The following is a 17,186-nucleotide window of genomic DNA, read 5'->3' as shown; positions in this document are numbered from 1 at the left end:
GTCTGTGTCAAGGTCTTTTCCTTGGGCTCATGAACACCTACATCCATGCTCAAGTGCTTATCTGTGATGTTAGTTTCCCTCATCGCGCCTGAGCTAATTATATCGCTCACTTCTTTAAACCAAAATAAAACGGCAGTAAAAAACAATGAAAGTAAGCTTCGAGCGCCATTTTGACAACAATCTGTCGTGGCGTGTTTGATGCTTGTTTTTAAGCCCTCCCATGTGTGGGGATGTTTTGTGGTGAAAAACAGGATTTGTATTAGTGTCAGAACTGTAATGTGAATTTGTTTACACCGCAAATCAGGTGATGCCATCTATACAGCACTTCTCATCACTTATTCACCACTAAGAAAATACAATGCTGCTGTTTATGCATATCGATTTGAGCTCATATGTCAATACGTGTCACGTTCTACGCCACTGTGAGGTGCTTGCTATCACTCTGGCCAAAATTTCAAGCGCTGCTTTGTGGAATGAATATTAATGAATAGTGGTTTGCATTCATCAACAGGAAGTACAATATCAGTTTCCTTTTTCGTTCTTGAAAGACTCATTTTAGCATAAAGCATCTCCTGTTGTATCCTGTCAATGTTCACTGTCTACCGGAAAACATCAGGTCAAACCACCAACATGATAATGAATCTGACTTGGCCTGAGTCGGCTCCTGGGCCCTCCGTTTGACACATGCCATGTACAGGAAACTGAATATACAAGCAGAAGAAATCAAGTAATGATTAAATAGAACATCATCTTTTTTTTAATAGAGGTTTCAAATGAACTGTACTTAAGAAAGCTTTACCTGAGTAATTACAATTTTGAAGAAATACTGACAACCTCACGTCCAAAGACTCCGTGCTTTGGAACAAGAACTCATTCCACCCACGAACACCGTGAACAGACCGGCAAGAAAGGGCAGCCCTGGTTGAGTTCCATTTACACTGGAGACAGAGTTCCGTTTATTCTTTACCCAGAGAATCTTTACAAGGACAGGATTGCACAATACTCAAAATCCTGTCTATCTACCTCCAGGGGAGTCATAATTTAAAGGTAATGAAAAGCATAAATCGATTCTGTCTGTTAAGGGTGGGGTCGCAGGTTAGTTGTTGTAGTCCAGAGAGCCAAGAAACATCTATCTCTCGTGGTGGAATAGAGCGGCACAGTGAAGCCAACTGAGAGACATAATATCGTCAGTCAGTCCTGACTCTAACCTGTGCCTCTTCTTGCTTACATACATGTAACTAGGGAGGAGTCCAGGAGCCATCCTAAGGCAGAGGATTATAAAGGCTCACCATGCTGGCTGACATCCTCACCCTGTCTCTAAGAGAGGGTTAGAATAAATTGTGATATTTGCATTAATACTATACCAATAGGAGACTATAGATAAGCAGATGTGATGAATGGGGAAATAATAAACACATTTATTTGATAATAATTGCCACGCATAACACTGTGGCAAGTTTCAATTCAGACATATCAAATGATCCATCACAGCTACTTCATTGAAAAGCAATTCAGTTCGACAGCATTTTTATTCAATTGGGATCCCACACAGCCTTGAATTGACGTTCTTACTGCAGTGGTTTTTGTCAATACATTAAAATTCACTGACACAATACATAAAGAGGCTTCATTTTCTGAGTCCTTGAAACCAGTCCAGAAACAGTCTGACTCATTTGTCGAGCAAAACGCGTCCTTAATGACCGCTCATGTCTCAAATCGCTTCTCAAGCAAAAAAGAAAAAAGGCACTGACCCTACCTTTCTCTTCCAGGTGACGGATCGCTGCGTGGTGGCCTTGGTGCCCAAACAAATGTCGTCTTTCAACATTCCTACCTCAGCCAGCTTCCCCAGGAGTATCAGCCGATACGGTAAGCGCTGCGGAAGAAAGTGAAAAATGGGCTTTAATTTATGAAACGTCTGTTGTTGTTGGCACAGATACCGAGGTGGCTTAATCATAATAATGGTGTTATTGTGCTCTTAAATAATTCCCCGATGGAAAAACGGCGGTCAAGGTGGATAAATGATGTTTGCTTCGCTTGTTGCGTTCAAGGACAGTTCAGCAGTAAACGCTTGTCAATCATGTTACCGCTAGCGCTGCTCTAACATCAGATGCATTTGGGTGAATGTAACATTTTAAGTGGAAATATAATTCTTTTGAGGTTAATGAGCAGTCTAATGCTAGCTTAAAAAATTCTTAAACATCAGAGAAAAGTGATTCATGTTGAACTAACGCACTTGCTAGGTGTGGAGGTGCCGTTCCGCTCAACCCCGACCAGCCCTGATAGCCCCCACTCCCGCGTGCCCATGCTGACCCCAGACCTGGAGAGCGGCGTGAAAGTTTGGCACTTGGTGAAAAACCACGACCACGGCGACCAGAAAGAAGGAGAGAGAGGGAGCAAGATGGTGTCAGAGATTTACCTGACCAGGCTGCTGGCCACAAAGGTAGCATGACAGCAGTGGGAAGACGGCAAAAACAAATCTTTGAGACCCAAAACAGAATGTTTATAAATGTCCATCTTTCAGGGTACACTCCAGAAATTCGTGGACGACCTGTTTGAGACTCTTTTCAGCACTGTCTGTCGGGGAACTGCGCTGCCTCTCGCCATTAAGTACATGTTCGACTTTCTGGATGAGCAGGCGGACAGACATGGTATCCACGACATGGACGTCCGCCATACCTGGAAGAGCAACTGGTGAGATATGTCAACTTCCTGGCTGTGTTCCAAATGAACTGTGCCTTATTCACTGCATTTTCCTCCACAGTTTGCCTTTGCGGTTCTGGGTGAATGTCATCAAGAATCCACAATTTGTTTTCGACATCCATAAAAGCAGCATCACGGACGCATGTCTGTCTGTCGTGGCCCAGACTTTTATGGACTCTTGTTCCACTTCAGAACATCGTCTGGGCAAAGACTCGCCATCCACCAAACTTCTCTACGCTAAGGATATACCACACTACAAAAGCTGGGTGGAAAGGTATGGCAATTATTATTTAAACCTCCGCTACAGGTCCCATATAGACCAACAACACACACAAGATTTAGAGGCAAAAGCCAAATTAATATAAAAAAAACAAAAACAAAATACAAACCAAAGATTGGAGACCAAACAAAGCCAGTTTGCCTCTGCACAGCTGTCAGTAGCATGATAGCATGTGACCGGCCACTGAATCCATGGCGGACATATCTTGAAATTTTCCAGCTGACATCTCTGATCTGCGACGTCTCACACTCGTGGGTTGACCCGCGTTGAAGCGCAAAGGTCAGACATGCTTGACTGTGTCCGAGACACTGACCGTGTGCGTCCTCTCAGGTACTACGCCGACATCAACCGCCTGCCTGCCATCAGCGATCAGGACATGAATGCCTATCTGGCTGAGCAGGCTCGCCTCCACTCCAGTGAGTTTAATGTGCTCAGTGCCCTCCATGAGGTCTTCAGCTACGTCAGCAAGTACAGCCAAGAGGTGAGGAGGTGGATTTTATTTCCAAATATGTCGTCACCTTTCTTCTTTTTTGTCTTTGTAATATGATGTTAATAATTTCCTTAATCAGTCATCTATTTTATTTTAGTAAGTTCTCAATTTTTTTCTCTGTTTTTGGCAGCATTTTATTTCTTCATTATTATTATTATTATTATTATTATTGGGATAGCGTTTTTTTTTTTTTTTTTTGTTGGTATTTTGTTTGTCCAGTTATATTGTTGTCTTATTTTAAAGGATTTTGTACATTAATTTAATTTGTTTTGTTTTTTTCCACAAAATAGTATATTTAATGTAACGGCAAGGATTTAATCATTTTCAGATCATTTTTTCATCAAACGTTTCCTCTTACTCTCATTCTTCCCCCTTTAAAGAAAGAAAACATCCCCCCTTGTTCTGTTGAGTGGTTGGTAGCTGAAGATTTAAGCCTCATGAAGTTACACAATTGGTACATTCAACTATTGCAATTTACTGTCGGTAAGAAGATTCTGTGTGAAGTATTACAATTGGTACATGGCAAAAAAAAAAAAGATATCAAGGAACAATCTCCGCTTGACACTGTACATTAGGTGGCTTTTCGGCGTGAAAATTGCACGCTGAATCACTTCCTGTCTCCAAGCCTCCCCACCCTAATTTGACTTCGCCGCTCTGCGTAAATGGTCTTAATCTCTTTACTCGTACATGTAGCAAGCAGATGTTTACACCAGAACCTAAAGATGCCCACCGAAAAGACTGATTCGAAGATAAAACTTGAAATCTCCATTTCATAAAACGGCTCCCACAGAAGTCTCAGTTGTGAGCGCGGTGAGGAGTTTATCTGCTAAAGAGGGAAAAATCTCCCTCAAGGCCTGCTGGACATCAAAGCGGCGCTAAAAGGATAGAATCGAGGACTCACTGCTTGTTGCCATGAATCTGCATGATGTGTAGAGATATGCAATTCTTTAGCAAAACGTTGCTCAATCACTTTAATGAGGAGACGGTGAATCAGGTTGGCAGCAGGTCGATACTGCTGCTCCCAGCCACTGATGTGGGCCAGTCCTACACCTGGTGTTTGAAGTTGTAGATATTGCAGCATTTATTATAGAGGTAGGTATATAAAACATAGTAGGTTCTATATAAGAGTACAAAAGTGTACACACTGGAACACAGGGCGGTGGTTCCTGGTGGTTGCAGGGTTTATGATAGTTCTAGGAGTAGATGTAGCTGCACCATTTCCCTTTTGTTTGTGTTTTGTGAACAGAATAACTGAAAAGGAAATGTTTTGTAGATTTTATCATTCATCGAATCCATGGCTCTCCTTTGTGAGTTAGAAGCTCTGTAACGCTGCTAGCACCTGCTGTCCGATTGAGCTAATTGCAGTCAGTAACATTTCAAACTTGTGTTATTGAAGTACCATAAATGTAGAGCAATCATTTGGGCAGCTTGGCACAGTTCTGCACCTATCTGGTTGAAGTTGCAGCAACTGCAGTTGTTGTAGTAGACGACACTGAATACAGAACACATTAGTCTATTTGCCAGCCCAAGTCCAAATGAACCTGCAGGACGCCACCCAAATCGAATCCTTCCTAAGTTAGCTAATGTCCAACTACTCCTGACATTGCTATTGAAACACGTCTTGTTTTGTAATTATTCTTTCTACCAATGAACAAACGGAAAACCTAATACATAACCACCGCAACTGCTGAGCATTGTTGATTAGTGATCTCGCACGCAGAGCTCTGCATCCCCTCTCATCTCTGACATTGAACAAGGTTCATTCATGGGCTCGAAGTAGCATTCAACATTCAGGGATTTTTCAAATACAAAAGACTTAATTGGTTTGGACTTCAACACATCACATTTCAAAACGCCTTTGCCAAAAATACTGTGTCCAACATGGGCGGAACTGAAAGGAGACCCAGTGCCAAAACAATGCCAAGACCAAGACTGAGAGTCTTGAGTATTACAACACTCTTGGTTGTGTTGGAAGTATTAGAATAGGCACATTATAATATGTTGTTTTTTTGTAGTTAGTTCCAGTTTTTTGGTAGGTTCTGCAGCAGTCACCGTTTTGCTATAGAAGTCGCTACGGTGGCGGATTAGTTTTATGTGTTACACTTGTAGACTTATTGTGTTAGCAGTAGTGAGTGAGTGAATTACAGTTCAAAATCCTGTGCTTGTACTGCTTGTAAAACTATACTGTATATTTGAAATTGTAACTGTAGTTTGCCTCATGGAGCTTCTGTATAGTTGTTTTTGCAGTACTTTTACAGTACTGGGTAACATTTGCTGGAGTGCATAAAATAGTGAGATTTGTGTATTTGTAGCGGCGTTGACAATCACTTTTCACTAAGAAAATGACTTGTTGATCTGCAATAGCAACTGGACGGTTTAAACGAGTGTGTCTCTCTGTGTCCCCACGACAGATTATTGAGGCGCTGGAACTGGATGAACAGGCCCAGAAGCAGAAGTTGGCGTATAAAGTGGAGCAGATCCTCTCAGCCATGTCCTTAGAGAGCTGAGACACGGCGTTGCATGCAAACATCCACATGTGAACACTGTACAAGCTCTTGTACGTGAGTGCACAAACACACACAAGTTCTGAGCCCACAGACTGTCACAAGAAGAAGCCAATGCAGAATCCCTGCAGACTTTATGGACCTACTGTACACACATGCATACAAATGTACATATACCAACACCACAACAAAGACCAAACAGCAGATCATCCCAAAGCTCCACTTTTGAATCCAGTGTCATCGTTCTCCCTGAAGACTTTCCAATCGGCAGACGTCCAAGTCTTCAAACGCTCCAGCGGCAGTCGAGAAAGAAAGAGGATTTTCGGCCCATCACGCTCTCTGGGTTTGCCACCAAATCTTTTCTGCTGGGTAATAGTTTGCCTTTGGAGTTGGTACTTAGACTCAAATGTGTGCACAGCGTGGCTGGAACTCAAAAGAGAGCTGCTCTTAAGGAATGACAAGACTTCAAAAGTCACTGGAGGAGCTCAGTAAAAACACAGGAGCCAATTTATTTAGTTGGCACATAAGTAAGAAAAGTACCCTTTTGTTTTTGTTTTTTTTCCAACGTGAAAGATGAAGGACCCTCATTTCACACTACATATCACAGCTTGACGTGATGTCGCCATTTGGAGTGGAGATGTGTCGCTCAGTGTTGTTAAGCCTTTTTGCTTGTGCAGGCTGATGAAAACAGAGGCACTTTCAATAATCTGGCAGTGTTGCGGACATTTCTGTCCCTTGAAGCTTCTTGTTACAGGATGGTTATGTGATCTGATGAAGTTGTCATGAATGAAACATTTAAAACAGAATATTGTCTCTGAAGGAGCTAGCGTCCAGCTTTCAAATTCCCGAATGACATCACTGGGAAATAAGAGTAGCTCCAAGAGTTGACATGTAGTTGTGAAGTCCCTCTGAACACGACCTTGGTTGAGAGTTGCAGTTGTCGTGGCTGACAAACTCATCATCCTTTGCACTGTGAATCCAGAATTACAAAGACACTATATTCCTCGTCCAAGTGCTAAGACTGGCCACCAACACTGGGCGACCAACAGATGTAACCTATCCCTTTCCTGGTTTGGAAGTCCAACACCTTTCTGGCATTGTAGCCAAATTAGATGCCAATCCAACCCAAGCTCCTCCTGCATGAGCCCAGGTGGCAGTGTCTGTATCTTGCTTTGCAGGAACTCTAAAGCTAACTGCAACTTCTTTCCATATATCTCTTTGTATTAAAAATGGCTATACATAACAAATGCAAATGCACTGAAACTGAACTGGTGACTGACCACATGGTTTTTCACTGCTTATTTTTATTAGTCCACATTACACAATTCAGAAACACATGCAGCAGTTGTAGGTCTGCATTTAGAACACAGATTCTCCCCCCACCTTGGACTCAGAGGTGAACTGTCCCCTGAAGCCCCGCAGCACTCTGGGCGCCCCCTCCCCTTTCTCCAGTTCTACTGTCACAAGTTAAAATGACAGTTGTGTGTTTCACTTGCACCTGAGTGATGCGCCTGTCCAGCTGATGCGTGTGGCAGTTGCGATGGCGCAGAGCGACAAAAAATATGTGCTTTTTACGTGGCAGTTCGCCCATGCCTAAAACCGCCACTGCCCATGACTACAACAGCGGTGACAACAGCACCCCTTGTTCTCTTACTCATCAATATCGACCTCCCCATTTTCAACACAGGTCATACTTGATGCAAACAGTGCCCAGATCCACAAACCGCCAAAACCATGACCAACACATTCTCACTCTCAAGGCATCACATGGTGATGATCGTCAAATGTCTTTACCACCCATTGTTTACTCGAGCCATCCACATGTTTCCTGGTGTTCAAAAAGAATGTTTGTGGTACAGATGGGGATGTGCAAGGGTGATGATCACAGGCTCCCACTGTTACCTCATGTGACTATGAGCATGAACCTCAGTTGACAGTTGGCGCAGAGTCAAGCCGGTATTCCAATGATGATGGTACTATATATATAATGTCACATGAAATTGTATTTCAATACTGGAACCTTAAGGTGTCCCACTTCATGGCTTCGCCCCTACACGAACATTTTTTTTACTGTAAGATGCAAAGTAACCACCGTCTTTAGCCAGGCATATTGGACAATCAGCCAAAACAGTTGCTGTCAAACAAAATGTAGATTTATTGAAGTGTCTGTAGCATTCCGTAACTGGAGAAAGGGTCTAAACAGAATGGAATTTCAGAATTTTAAGAGACACTTCAGCTTTCTCACTTTCCACTGAATTTTCCTGATGTTGGAGAGTCTTGAAATTCTCCACTCATTAGAAGAGGCGACAAAGCCTGATCACAACAATCGTCGTGGGGCACGATAACAGCATTGAATATAATTCAAAGCCATTGTGGGCCGCATGAAATGACTTGGCACTGGACACGGGACAAGCAATGGAGACGTCTGTGAGAGATCAAATTAATGTTGTTCAGTTCTACCTGGCAACCCACCTGCTGTCAAAACATGGAGGTGGGTCTTTCTTTGTGGTCTATCTTTGACCGAAAACTGTCCTGACAGATTTTATTTTGCATTTATGTTTGACGGCTGAATATATAACCCATTCCAAAAGTTTGCGTTGTCCCATAGCCTCTAGTCAACACAGACACTTGTGTCCACACTCAAGAGTTGCCTGCCAGCTTTTTAAAGACTTGGAAACCCAGACAAACAAAATCCTGGAGGTGACTCATATATGAAGAGATGCTTTTGCCTGCTCTGTGCCAAATATAATGACTCATGCTTCATCTGAGTTTTAGAATCCTATTAAAAACGCAGGGAAAGATCCCATTTGAGATGGGAGGTTCTGTAACGTAATGATCGATAGGCTACTAATTCAGCCCGTCGAAGATAAGTGGAGGCCAAATTGAAGTGTAGCAGAAGGCGTAATTAATGACGCTCTCAGCCTGATGGCGGAGGAGATTAGCCTGACCCTGCCGGCGCTGCCGCTCCTTCTCCCCTTCCAGCCTCATCAGTCATTGTTTACATCGAGCACCATACTTGAAATGCACAAGATATTAGAAACGACTGCGCATAATCCAGCCAGATGAAGACTGAAATTGAAGAACAGGTTTTACTCAGCGTATGACAGTTGTTTCTAACATCGTGCGCTGTGAACATGTGCTGAATGGTCTATTTGTGTCAATCTGTCGACTCGTGTAAATTTCATGAAGTCAAGCTTTTGCTTCCAATCCAACCCTTATTTATTGAATTCTAAAGGTTCCACAGAATGTTGCCGTGCGATCTCACAAATGTTCAATGCGTAGCCTTCAAACTCGAGATCGTCTCTGAGGCTAGAAAGGGACCGGGGCACGGTTGTGTGCTTGTTGGTGTGTGTAATCGTTGAGCGTGATGTGTATGAAAGTGTGCTAGAATTAATTTATGTGTGAATGTTGGTGTGTGTGTGTTTGTCATAGTCAGTGTGAGGTGTGCGTTAATAGATGTGACTGTCTTTGTTGGCATGAATGAATATGTGAGTGAGGATTATGCGTCCAAATACCTGTGTGTGACCGGTTGAGTGTGTGTGACCGGTTGAGTGCATATGTGTGTGTGTGTGTGTGTGTGTGTGTGTGTGCGCACGTGCATCCGTACAAGTCCTTGTTGTGCGTCTGTGTCGTGCCAAGAAATTAGCAGGAAGCAATTCAACCAAACATCTGTGGTCCCTTTAAACCTTCCAAAACACATGTGACCTGAACGCTTGTTGTCTATTTGCTGCTGTATTTAGAGTGCCATATCTACGCCATAGCTAATTTGGAAGTATGTAAACCACTTCAGGGTCTCGCCTTGGAAAGATTTATGAATCTCTAAAATTGCTTCTTTTTGTGTTTGAAGCCATCATTCATTTCAACTGTCCAGTATCTGAAGCTCCTCACGTAGGACATTAAGCAGTATTTATCTTCATAATAATAACTACATGTCCTGTTAAGTGTTATAATATGAATGAAATCATCAGTTTCATGTGTGGTTTTGACGCGTTATTATAAATGTGTTGTGCAATAAAAATGTTGGGCGTTCAAATTGTTGTTTTTTTAAACTAAATATTATTGTATAAACTGTACATAAAGACTCTCCTATTTTGCAAGCAAAGATTCACTTTGTACTGTTGTTATACATTAAAAAGCTCAGCTGATGAAGTTGTCATCTCATGCTTTATTGATGTTGTCTTTAAGGTGCAGCATTGGGCTTTTTGAAAATTGTTCTGATTCCCTCACGTTTGTTTGAGTCGATGTATGATTCATTTGTTAATTTCACACTGGCATACTAATTTATCTGTTCGCCATAATTGATTTTTTGCCAGCAGGCTTGTCATATCGCAGCTATCCCAGAGGTTTCATCCATCAGTTAGTCCTTCACAGTCTACTTTAAAAATCTATTCACAAATGGAGAAACATAAACTATGATGAATGATGTTCCAACACCTCATGGAATATCCTCGATTATCGAACGCAGTCTCATCAGAGACAGCTTCCAACTGTACCTTCAGCCACTTACAAATGCACGGCAGGAGAAAAACAATATGTAACACTGGTCCTAAAATGGTAAGCAGCATAGACATTCTTCTTTCATCACTTCCTGTTAGGGTTTGCCAGAGGGAGTCTGCCTCATCCATCTTATCTGATCATGGTCACACTCCCTAGTCGCTCCTAACCTCTACAGGTAATGTCCTTATGAACCACATCCATGAACCTCACTGGTTGACTTCATTTTGGTTCCTTCACCTTCCACGTGCCTCGTCCATCGCTTCCTCTCAATGATTATTCACCAATAACAGTTTCCACCGAACAGATATATCGATGTTTTTGGGGAGCTTGTCATCCTCTTGATAATAGATTTGCTGATCCTCATTTGAGTCACTACGTGGTTTGTTTCTGGGATTTCATTTCAGAATGAAAACACATTTAAGTTAAGTTAATAAAAGTTTCCAGGGTCATTGAAATTTTGTTCTTATTTCACTCCACAATTGAAACTCGGATGCGAACACAGAAACAAAAACACTAATGAGTGAGATTGGTAAATGAGGGTGACACACTAGTTCCCGCCATATTTTTGCTAGGTTGCAATGTTAGCCAACGCTTCTCACTCGGACCTAATATATATTGACGGATGGGAAAGTTGACTTTTGTGTCCTATACTGACCAGGAAGGCAGCCTTCAGCATTGCATGACACATTTGGTTTTCAATGGAAGCACATGCTTTGCCCTCCGCAGCAGCGCGTCACGTAAAGAAAAGATGGACTTTTGGGTTAGGTGAGTCATAGGATTCATTAATTCTACAACAATGTTGTTGTAATGTGCAATTTACACATGTAACAATGTGTAAATTACTATTTAATGCCCATCACAAAGGAGGAGAGCCACATAAGGCGTTCTAAATAGCAACTGACATCCAACACGATTCAGTGAAGAGATGTTCCATATGTCTCCCATCCCTCGTGCGCCCCAACTACCAGCATTGGAAGCAGTGCCCATATTTAGTCACCAAAACAAAAAAAGTGAGTCTAAAAAAGATTAACCATCCATTGGATTTATTTGTTTAATCAGGACGGCAAAAACTTAGATAACAGTGAACTCATCAAAGCATTATAGCTGTTGCAGTGCGTTATGGGATTTCTAGCATGGGAGGTGTGTTGACTGTGGACCTTAGAGTGATCCGTATCAGTAATAATAATGAATTTTTGTCACCAAACTTGGCATCTAAGATCAATGATCATTTCAAAAGCAACCATTTTAAAATGTGCACTTCATAGGCTTCACACATCCATTTCCTCCATCTGTCCCTCGAGTAATTGATATCGATGATAAATATGTACAGTGTGATGATTTAATCTAAAAAGTTGAAAATCTCATTCAGCTAATTCTGCATTGATAAGTGATAAGATAAATGATATTTATTCATTTATAACTATTGCAGATGAAGGCAGAGTGGACTGGAATTCCTCTCCTCTTCGCTAAAACCCTTGTGCCGCTTTCCGCCTCCTGTCCTCGGGTAGATTTCAGAATTCCGCTGCTGTGACAGAATAAAACTCAAGTTTGACGGCGACAACTGTTTTCCTAATGACAAGGAACAGAAACAGCTGCGAATGAGTCATTTGCTCACTCCGAGCTTTACTGCTTTATTGAAATCGCATTCAGCAGTTCAGATGTTTACCATGAGCGCAGCACATCTGACACAACAGAGACGCCAAGCTTGTAAAAGACAACAAAGAAATGTCCTGGAGAAAATTTCTAAATCCTTTGAATTGGATGAAGACACAAGCGAGTGTGATGAACAGCCTGTGGGAAGGAAAGAAAGAGTTACACTGCCGACACACTGTGACAGTATTTGGTCTGGCATGTGAGCAGCATATAGGCCGGCTCTACGGTCGGAGCCAGAATTCAGCATTTATGTTCCCTCCTCGGGGCTGAGGGCAAGCGGAGGGAGGAGGCGGAAGGTGCCACATGAATGCAGGCAAAACGTGGCGGTATCATTAAAGTATCGGAAGGTGCTTCAGCACACCTGCCAGTATAGAACCCCCGTCTGCTCTCCTGCTTGTCAAGGATCTGACAATCGGCAGGCAGCAATTCCCCTCACTTGCATCTCCTTCTGAGGCAGACAGTGATCATTAGGACTCATTCCTCCAAAACTGACAGCTAAGATAGCGGCAGGATGTCTTGTTGGTAGAGCGTGAGGCAGGCAGGATCCTGAAGACACCACAGCTATTAGACAAGCCCTACTCTTCCATCAATCAATGCCACATTCACTCTGGGCATTTTACATCCCGGTCCCCATGAGACCCCGCGAGATTTTAACATTGATATCAAGTTATCACAAGTCAGATGTGCTCATGGTTAAGCATCAACAACAATCAGTCAAGTCGTTCTGACATGATCGTCTGCAGCAATTCGTGAAAGGTTCGGAAAACATTTCAAGACTTTTGCTCGTTCAATATTTCTCGAAGTTCCATACCGAAAACTTCAGGTGAATGTGAAGACTGTTGGGGGGTGAGGATGAACGGCTGTTAGTGAAGCTACATCTTCTTCAGTCCTTCAAAAATCTTCTGTGAGAAAGACGCCTTTGGGGAAAAGAAAATCTTAAATCACTTCAGTATGTGTATGAGTTCCACCATCCGTGTTGACCACTAGATGGCAGTCACCTGTTGTTGGGTGGCAAGTTAAGGCAGCACTTCTCAATTATTCTCTGTTGCGCCCCCCTCAGGAAGAAGTAAACGTTTCCCCAACTCTCCGCCACCTCTGTAAATCGTATCATTTGTCTATAACATAATTATAAGTACACTTCTGTACCTTGTATCCGTGTTAAACATTAAAGAAAAGACAAAAGAAAGTAAGTAGTATAGTAGTAAGTAATATAGGTCAAGTTACAATAAAGAATAATTTTATTAACGTTGTTTTTGTCTGGAACAGAAAAGACTTAAAGTACATCAAATTGCCTGAAATTGAACATGACTGGATGTGCAATCACACTTCTGGGGGGGCGTCCCACTAGGTGAGAAGGACTGCGTTATGGAAAGCTGAATTTGAATTATTTGCTCTCGTGACAATCCAATGAACACAGTTTAATGGGACAAATCTTTAATCAAAACACTTTCAATGATCCAGTTCTGATGCCATGGTACAGACCAGTAAGGATTTTGGGTCATAGTTTCAAATGGAAGTGAACATCCTCTGGTTCATTCTTTCAACACTGACGTGTTCAACACACTCCTGCAGCTGCCAAAAAAATACAGGATTCAAAGGGAAGCTAACCTTAGACACAGCCTGCAGATCTGGAGGAATAATTCAAAAACTGGGGCAGTAACAGGGATGAATGTTGAATGGCCGAAACCTTGGAACGTCGCTAAACATTCATGCACAAACCACAGAGCGAGTGGAGACGGTAAATTCACATCATTCAGCTGCCCAAGTTGTTGTGATAATCATATAAATGGACATTTCGCAGAACACCTGATGAAATCAAGGTTAATGGAAATGGCATGCTGCACAGTTTCAGTACAGGACTGAGAGTATCAACCAACCTTTTCTTCGGCACCGTGGGACGTCTGTTTGCTGGCCATCATCCAAACATCCCTAATAGTAAGACATTACCCCAAGAGATTTTTCTATAGATTTCTAGAATTAAATCTCACTGTACTCTACCTTACAGTGGTCAGTGTTGCAGTTGTATAGCAGAAAGGTCATCAGCTTGAGGAATATTTTCTCTGTGCCCTCGTGGGTTTCTTCCCGCAGTCTGAAAAAGCATTGAGAGGTAAATTGATTGCTCCAAAAAGCCCGTACGCGCGAGTGTGTGTGAGTCCTTATTTGTCAACAAGCTGACCTGCTGGCAAACTGTTCAGGTTGACCCAGCCTCTCAATCCCAGCCTGGTCCAAATTTAAAACCTTTTTTCAAGTGACGACATGCCACAGTATTCATGGGGGAATATTTTAAATTACTTAGCATCGAAAGAGTTTTTGATCATGAAAAAAAATAAAGAAGCCATTGAATTTTGAAGAAACTTGGCCCTCATCTGTTTCACATCATGGGGGCCGTATCAGCATAGACCAAGGGCTGCACATGGTCCCCGGACCACACCCTGACCTGTACCTGTCTCCTTTCATTTCAAAAGTAAATGCAAACGTCATGAGTCTGAGCTACCATTTCCCAATGATTGAAGCAAACTAATGAATGTTGGGAACAACGGGAAACGTTGCGTCCAGTACTGACGACAAAGATCAGTGTTACATGATGACGCGTTGGCAGCGCAACACGTGGTTTAGTCACAGTGACCTGGACGGCAATACGGGACGTGAAGCTTTGTTTCCCTCTTCCCGTGCCTCACGTATTTTTTGTTTTTTTTTTCCAATCCATTGCGACAACAGGCAACACAGAAGGCTGCCTTTATCATCAGTATAGGACACAAATGTCCACTTTCCCAACATCTATATATTACGTCATGGGACATATTAGGATGGATTGTTCTTATCATAGTGTTGCAGAAAAGCTGCTGTCATGGACCAAAAATGATAAAACAATATGTAGTTTTCACATCAGAAAGCAAAATGTAATGCATTCATGAAAAGTGCAGATGTTTGGCTGAATTCTTATTTTGACACAAAGATTTGTCATCATTAACAAAAACAAAAAACAATAGTTTCACTGTTGTTTATTCGAATTGGCACATCCAAGTTGGCAAGTCTTACATCTGACAACCGTCACCACTGAGATTATCCACCTCCAGAAAATGACATATTTGATGTCGTCTTCAGATTCAGTTCATCGGTCCATCACGACCGCTCACGGGTCAGATCATCTCCACACACCTGCTCATTCCCACAACAACGCCGCTCTCCCCCTTCTGTCTTTCTCTCCTACTGTACCACCAAATTCCCTCAAGCGCCTCCGACCACATCACGATGCGGCGGAGGTCTGCATTCATCCGTCTCCTGCTGCTTTAATTAAATGCATCCTGCATTATCAGAGAGCGAACAATCAAACAGACACTGAGATGTTTGTTCTTGCCAAGGACATGAGACAGCTGTCTAAACCACAAACTCAGTCCTGAAAGATGGGATTTATTTTAATGAGGTGGAGGATTCATCTCTGAAGTTAGGAGTAATAATGTGCCAATATTACACCCAATCAAAAATATATTCTCACACTCGAACTGAATACTATTTAAATGTATGAATAACTCAACAATCAGTTGAGTTTCACAACTATTCAACTATTCAGCATCTTTGAACTGGTACTGTGTGTCAGCAAATGAATGTGGTGTGAGTCTAACTATTTGAATGATTAATTTTCATTCTGGTTATTCTCCTCATTCAGAAACTGTAAAACCACTCACATTGATAGTATCTTTTCGTATATTATTTCAATGCCGCTTTTGTATTTCCAACTCAATGTTGTTTTTTAATTAAGGCAATATTGTATATTTGGCTCTTGAATTCTATTTCAGCAAGGTAATTTAGGATTAAACAGAGTCACGATCACCAGTATTGTTTGGGTTCATTTGTTGCATATGACGTCTCTTCCCTTCTCATGGACCACATATAGTATTTCTACAAAATTAGATTTTTATTTTATTCATCCATAATAATTCACACAAATAAATGACACCACATAATCTTTTACAAATATTGCCCCATAATTATCACTCAATTGTTTGCATAAAAATCCCAAAAGAAATTAAACATTTCTGTATATAACTTAATAAAATTTGATGTCTACATCACACATTTTTCGGTGTAACTGCAAATTTTAGTCATCTTATTTGACTCTGCTTCGGTGCCGTTTCTGAACCCTAAGGTCGTTATTGTGATTCAGTGCAAGTCACGTCAATGAACGGCACACTGGTGCCATCTGCTGGCTGGCGCTGTAATCATAAGCGTAACCTGAGCCAACAAAAGTGTCTTTATCCCTGTTTTAGGGTAAAAAAAAGAAGATGTGGAACAGGACACGGTCAAATGGGGGTCGCATGTTCCTCTGCCATGTTGAATGTGTCTATAATTGCAGTTGCCTGAGGGTGTGTGTCAGCGTGTGTGAGCTAAACATCTGCGTGGCACCAGAGGTCATGACCGAAACAATCAAGACTCCAGGACCATAAATAAGGACGCATCATCTTTAGCAAGGAACGACCTCATCAATCGCCTTTTTTCTTTCCTGCTTGGTCACTGAGACACAGTCTTGTTTCCTAAACAGTCATCACACGCTCAAGTTTGAAATCATATCCCCTCCCACTCCTCCTCCCACCCATTCTCCTGCACTCATGAAATTGCTCCAACACTGACTCCTTTCTGCTCAGCCAATCAGTGAGCTTTGTGGGATTTATGGCTCCCATTTCGAAGCGCCATAAAATGTCTATTACTATGTGTTTTCAGCGAGTGTGTGTGTGTCGTCTGTTTGGACACAGTTCATATGAGAGCACCAGGCGAAGGAGAACAGGGAGTGTTATCACATCTTTTGTTTTTCCCATTCACATTTGACTTTTAAGCTAAAACTCGACCCTTGTAAACCTTGCCTTTGGGGAAAATTGTGTCGATGGAGCAAACACAATAAATATATCAATAAAAATCAGTCATACAACACTTGTCTTACATGCAAAACAATTCAAGCTACATTAAAATGTCATTGTATAGGAATTTTATTTTGATATGATGATGCCTCATGCTGCGACAATGCAATCATGCGGTTTAAACCTGGACGGCATGAGATGAATCAGTT

At 42.0% G+C, this 17,186-nt stretch overlaps 1 protein-coding gene across 1 annotated transcript in view; it reads left to right on the top strand.

The window, feature by feature from the left end:
* The window catches only part of LOC128761202 (plexin-A2-like), a 119,680-nt gene extending 109,561 nt beyond the window's left edge, over positions 1 to 10,119 (top strand). The window contains exons 27-32 of the mRNA XM_053869259.1: positions 1,770 to 1,866; positions 2,241 to 2,440; positions 2,522 to 2,691; positions 2,762 to 2,974; positions 3,311 to 3,461; positions 5,882 to 10,119. Of these exons, the coding sequence (XP_053725234.1) occupies positions 1,770 to 1,866; positions 2,241 to 2,440; positions 2,522 to 2,691; positions 2,762 to 2,974; positions 3,311 to 3,461; positions 5,882 to 5,977 (927 nt within the window). The 3' untranslated portion in view covers positions 5,978 to 10,119. The remainder of the gene's footprint in view (positions 1 to 1,769; positions 1,867 to 2,240; positions 2,441 to 2,521; positions 2,692 to 2,761; positions 2,975 to 3,310; positions 3,462 to 5,881) is intronic.
* The last annotated feature ends 7,067 nt before the right edge of the window (positions 10,120 to 17,186 follow it).

This window comes from Synchiropus splendidus, chromosome 6, assembly GCF_027744825.2.
Source record: "Synchiropus splendidus isolate RoL2022-P1 chromosome 6, RoL_Sspl_1.0, whole genome shotgun sequence".
In the NCBI taxonomy this organism is placed as follows: domain Eukaryota; kingdom Metazoa; phylum Chordata; class Actinopteri; order Syngnathiformes; family Callionymidae; genus Synchiropus; species Synchiropus splendidus.
Note: the sequence above shows the minus strand (reverse complement) of the source record. Positions and strands in the feature narration are given on the sequence as shown.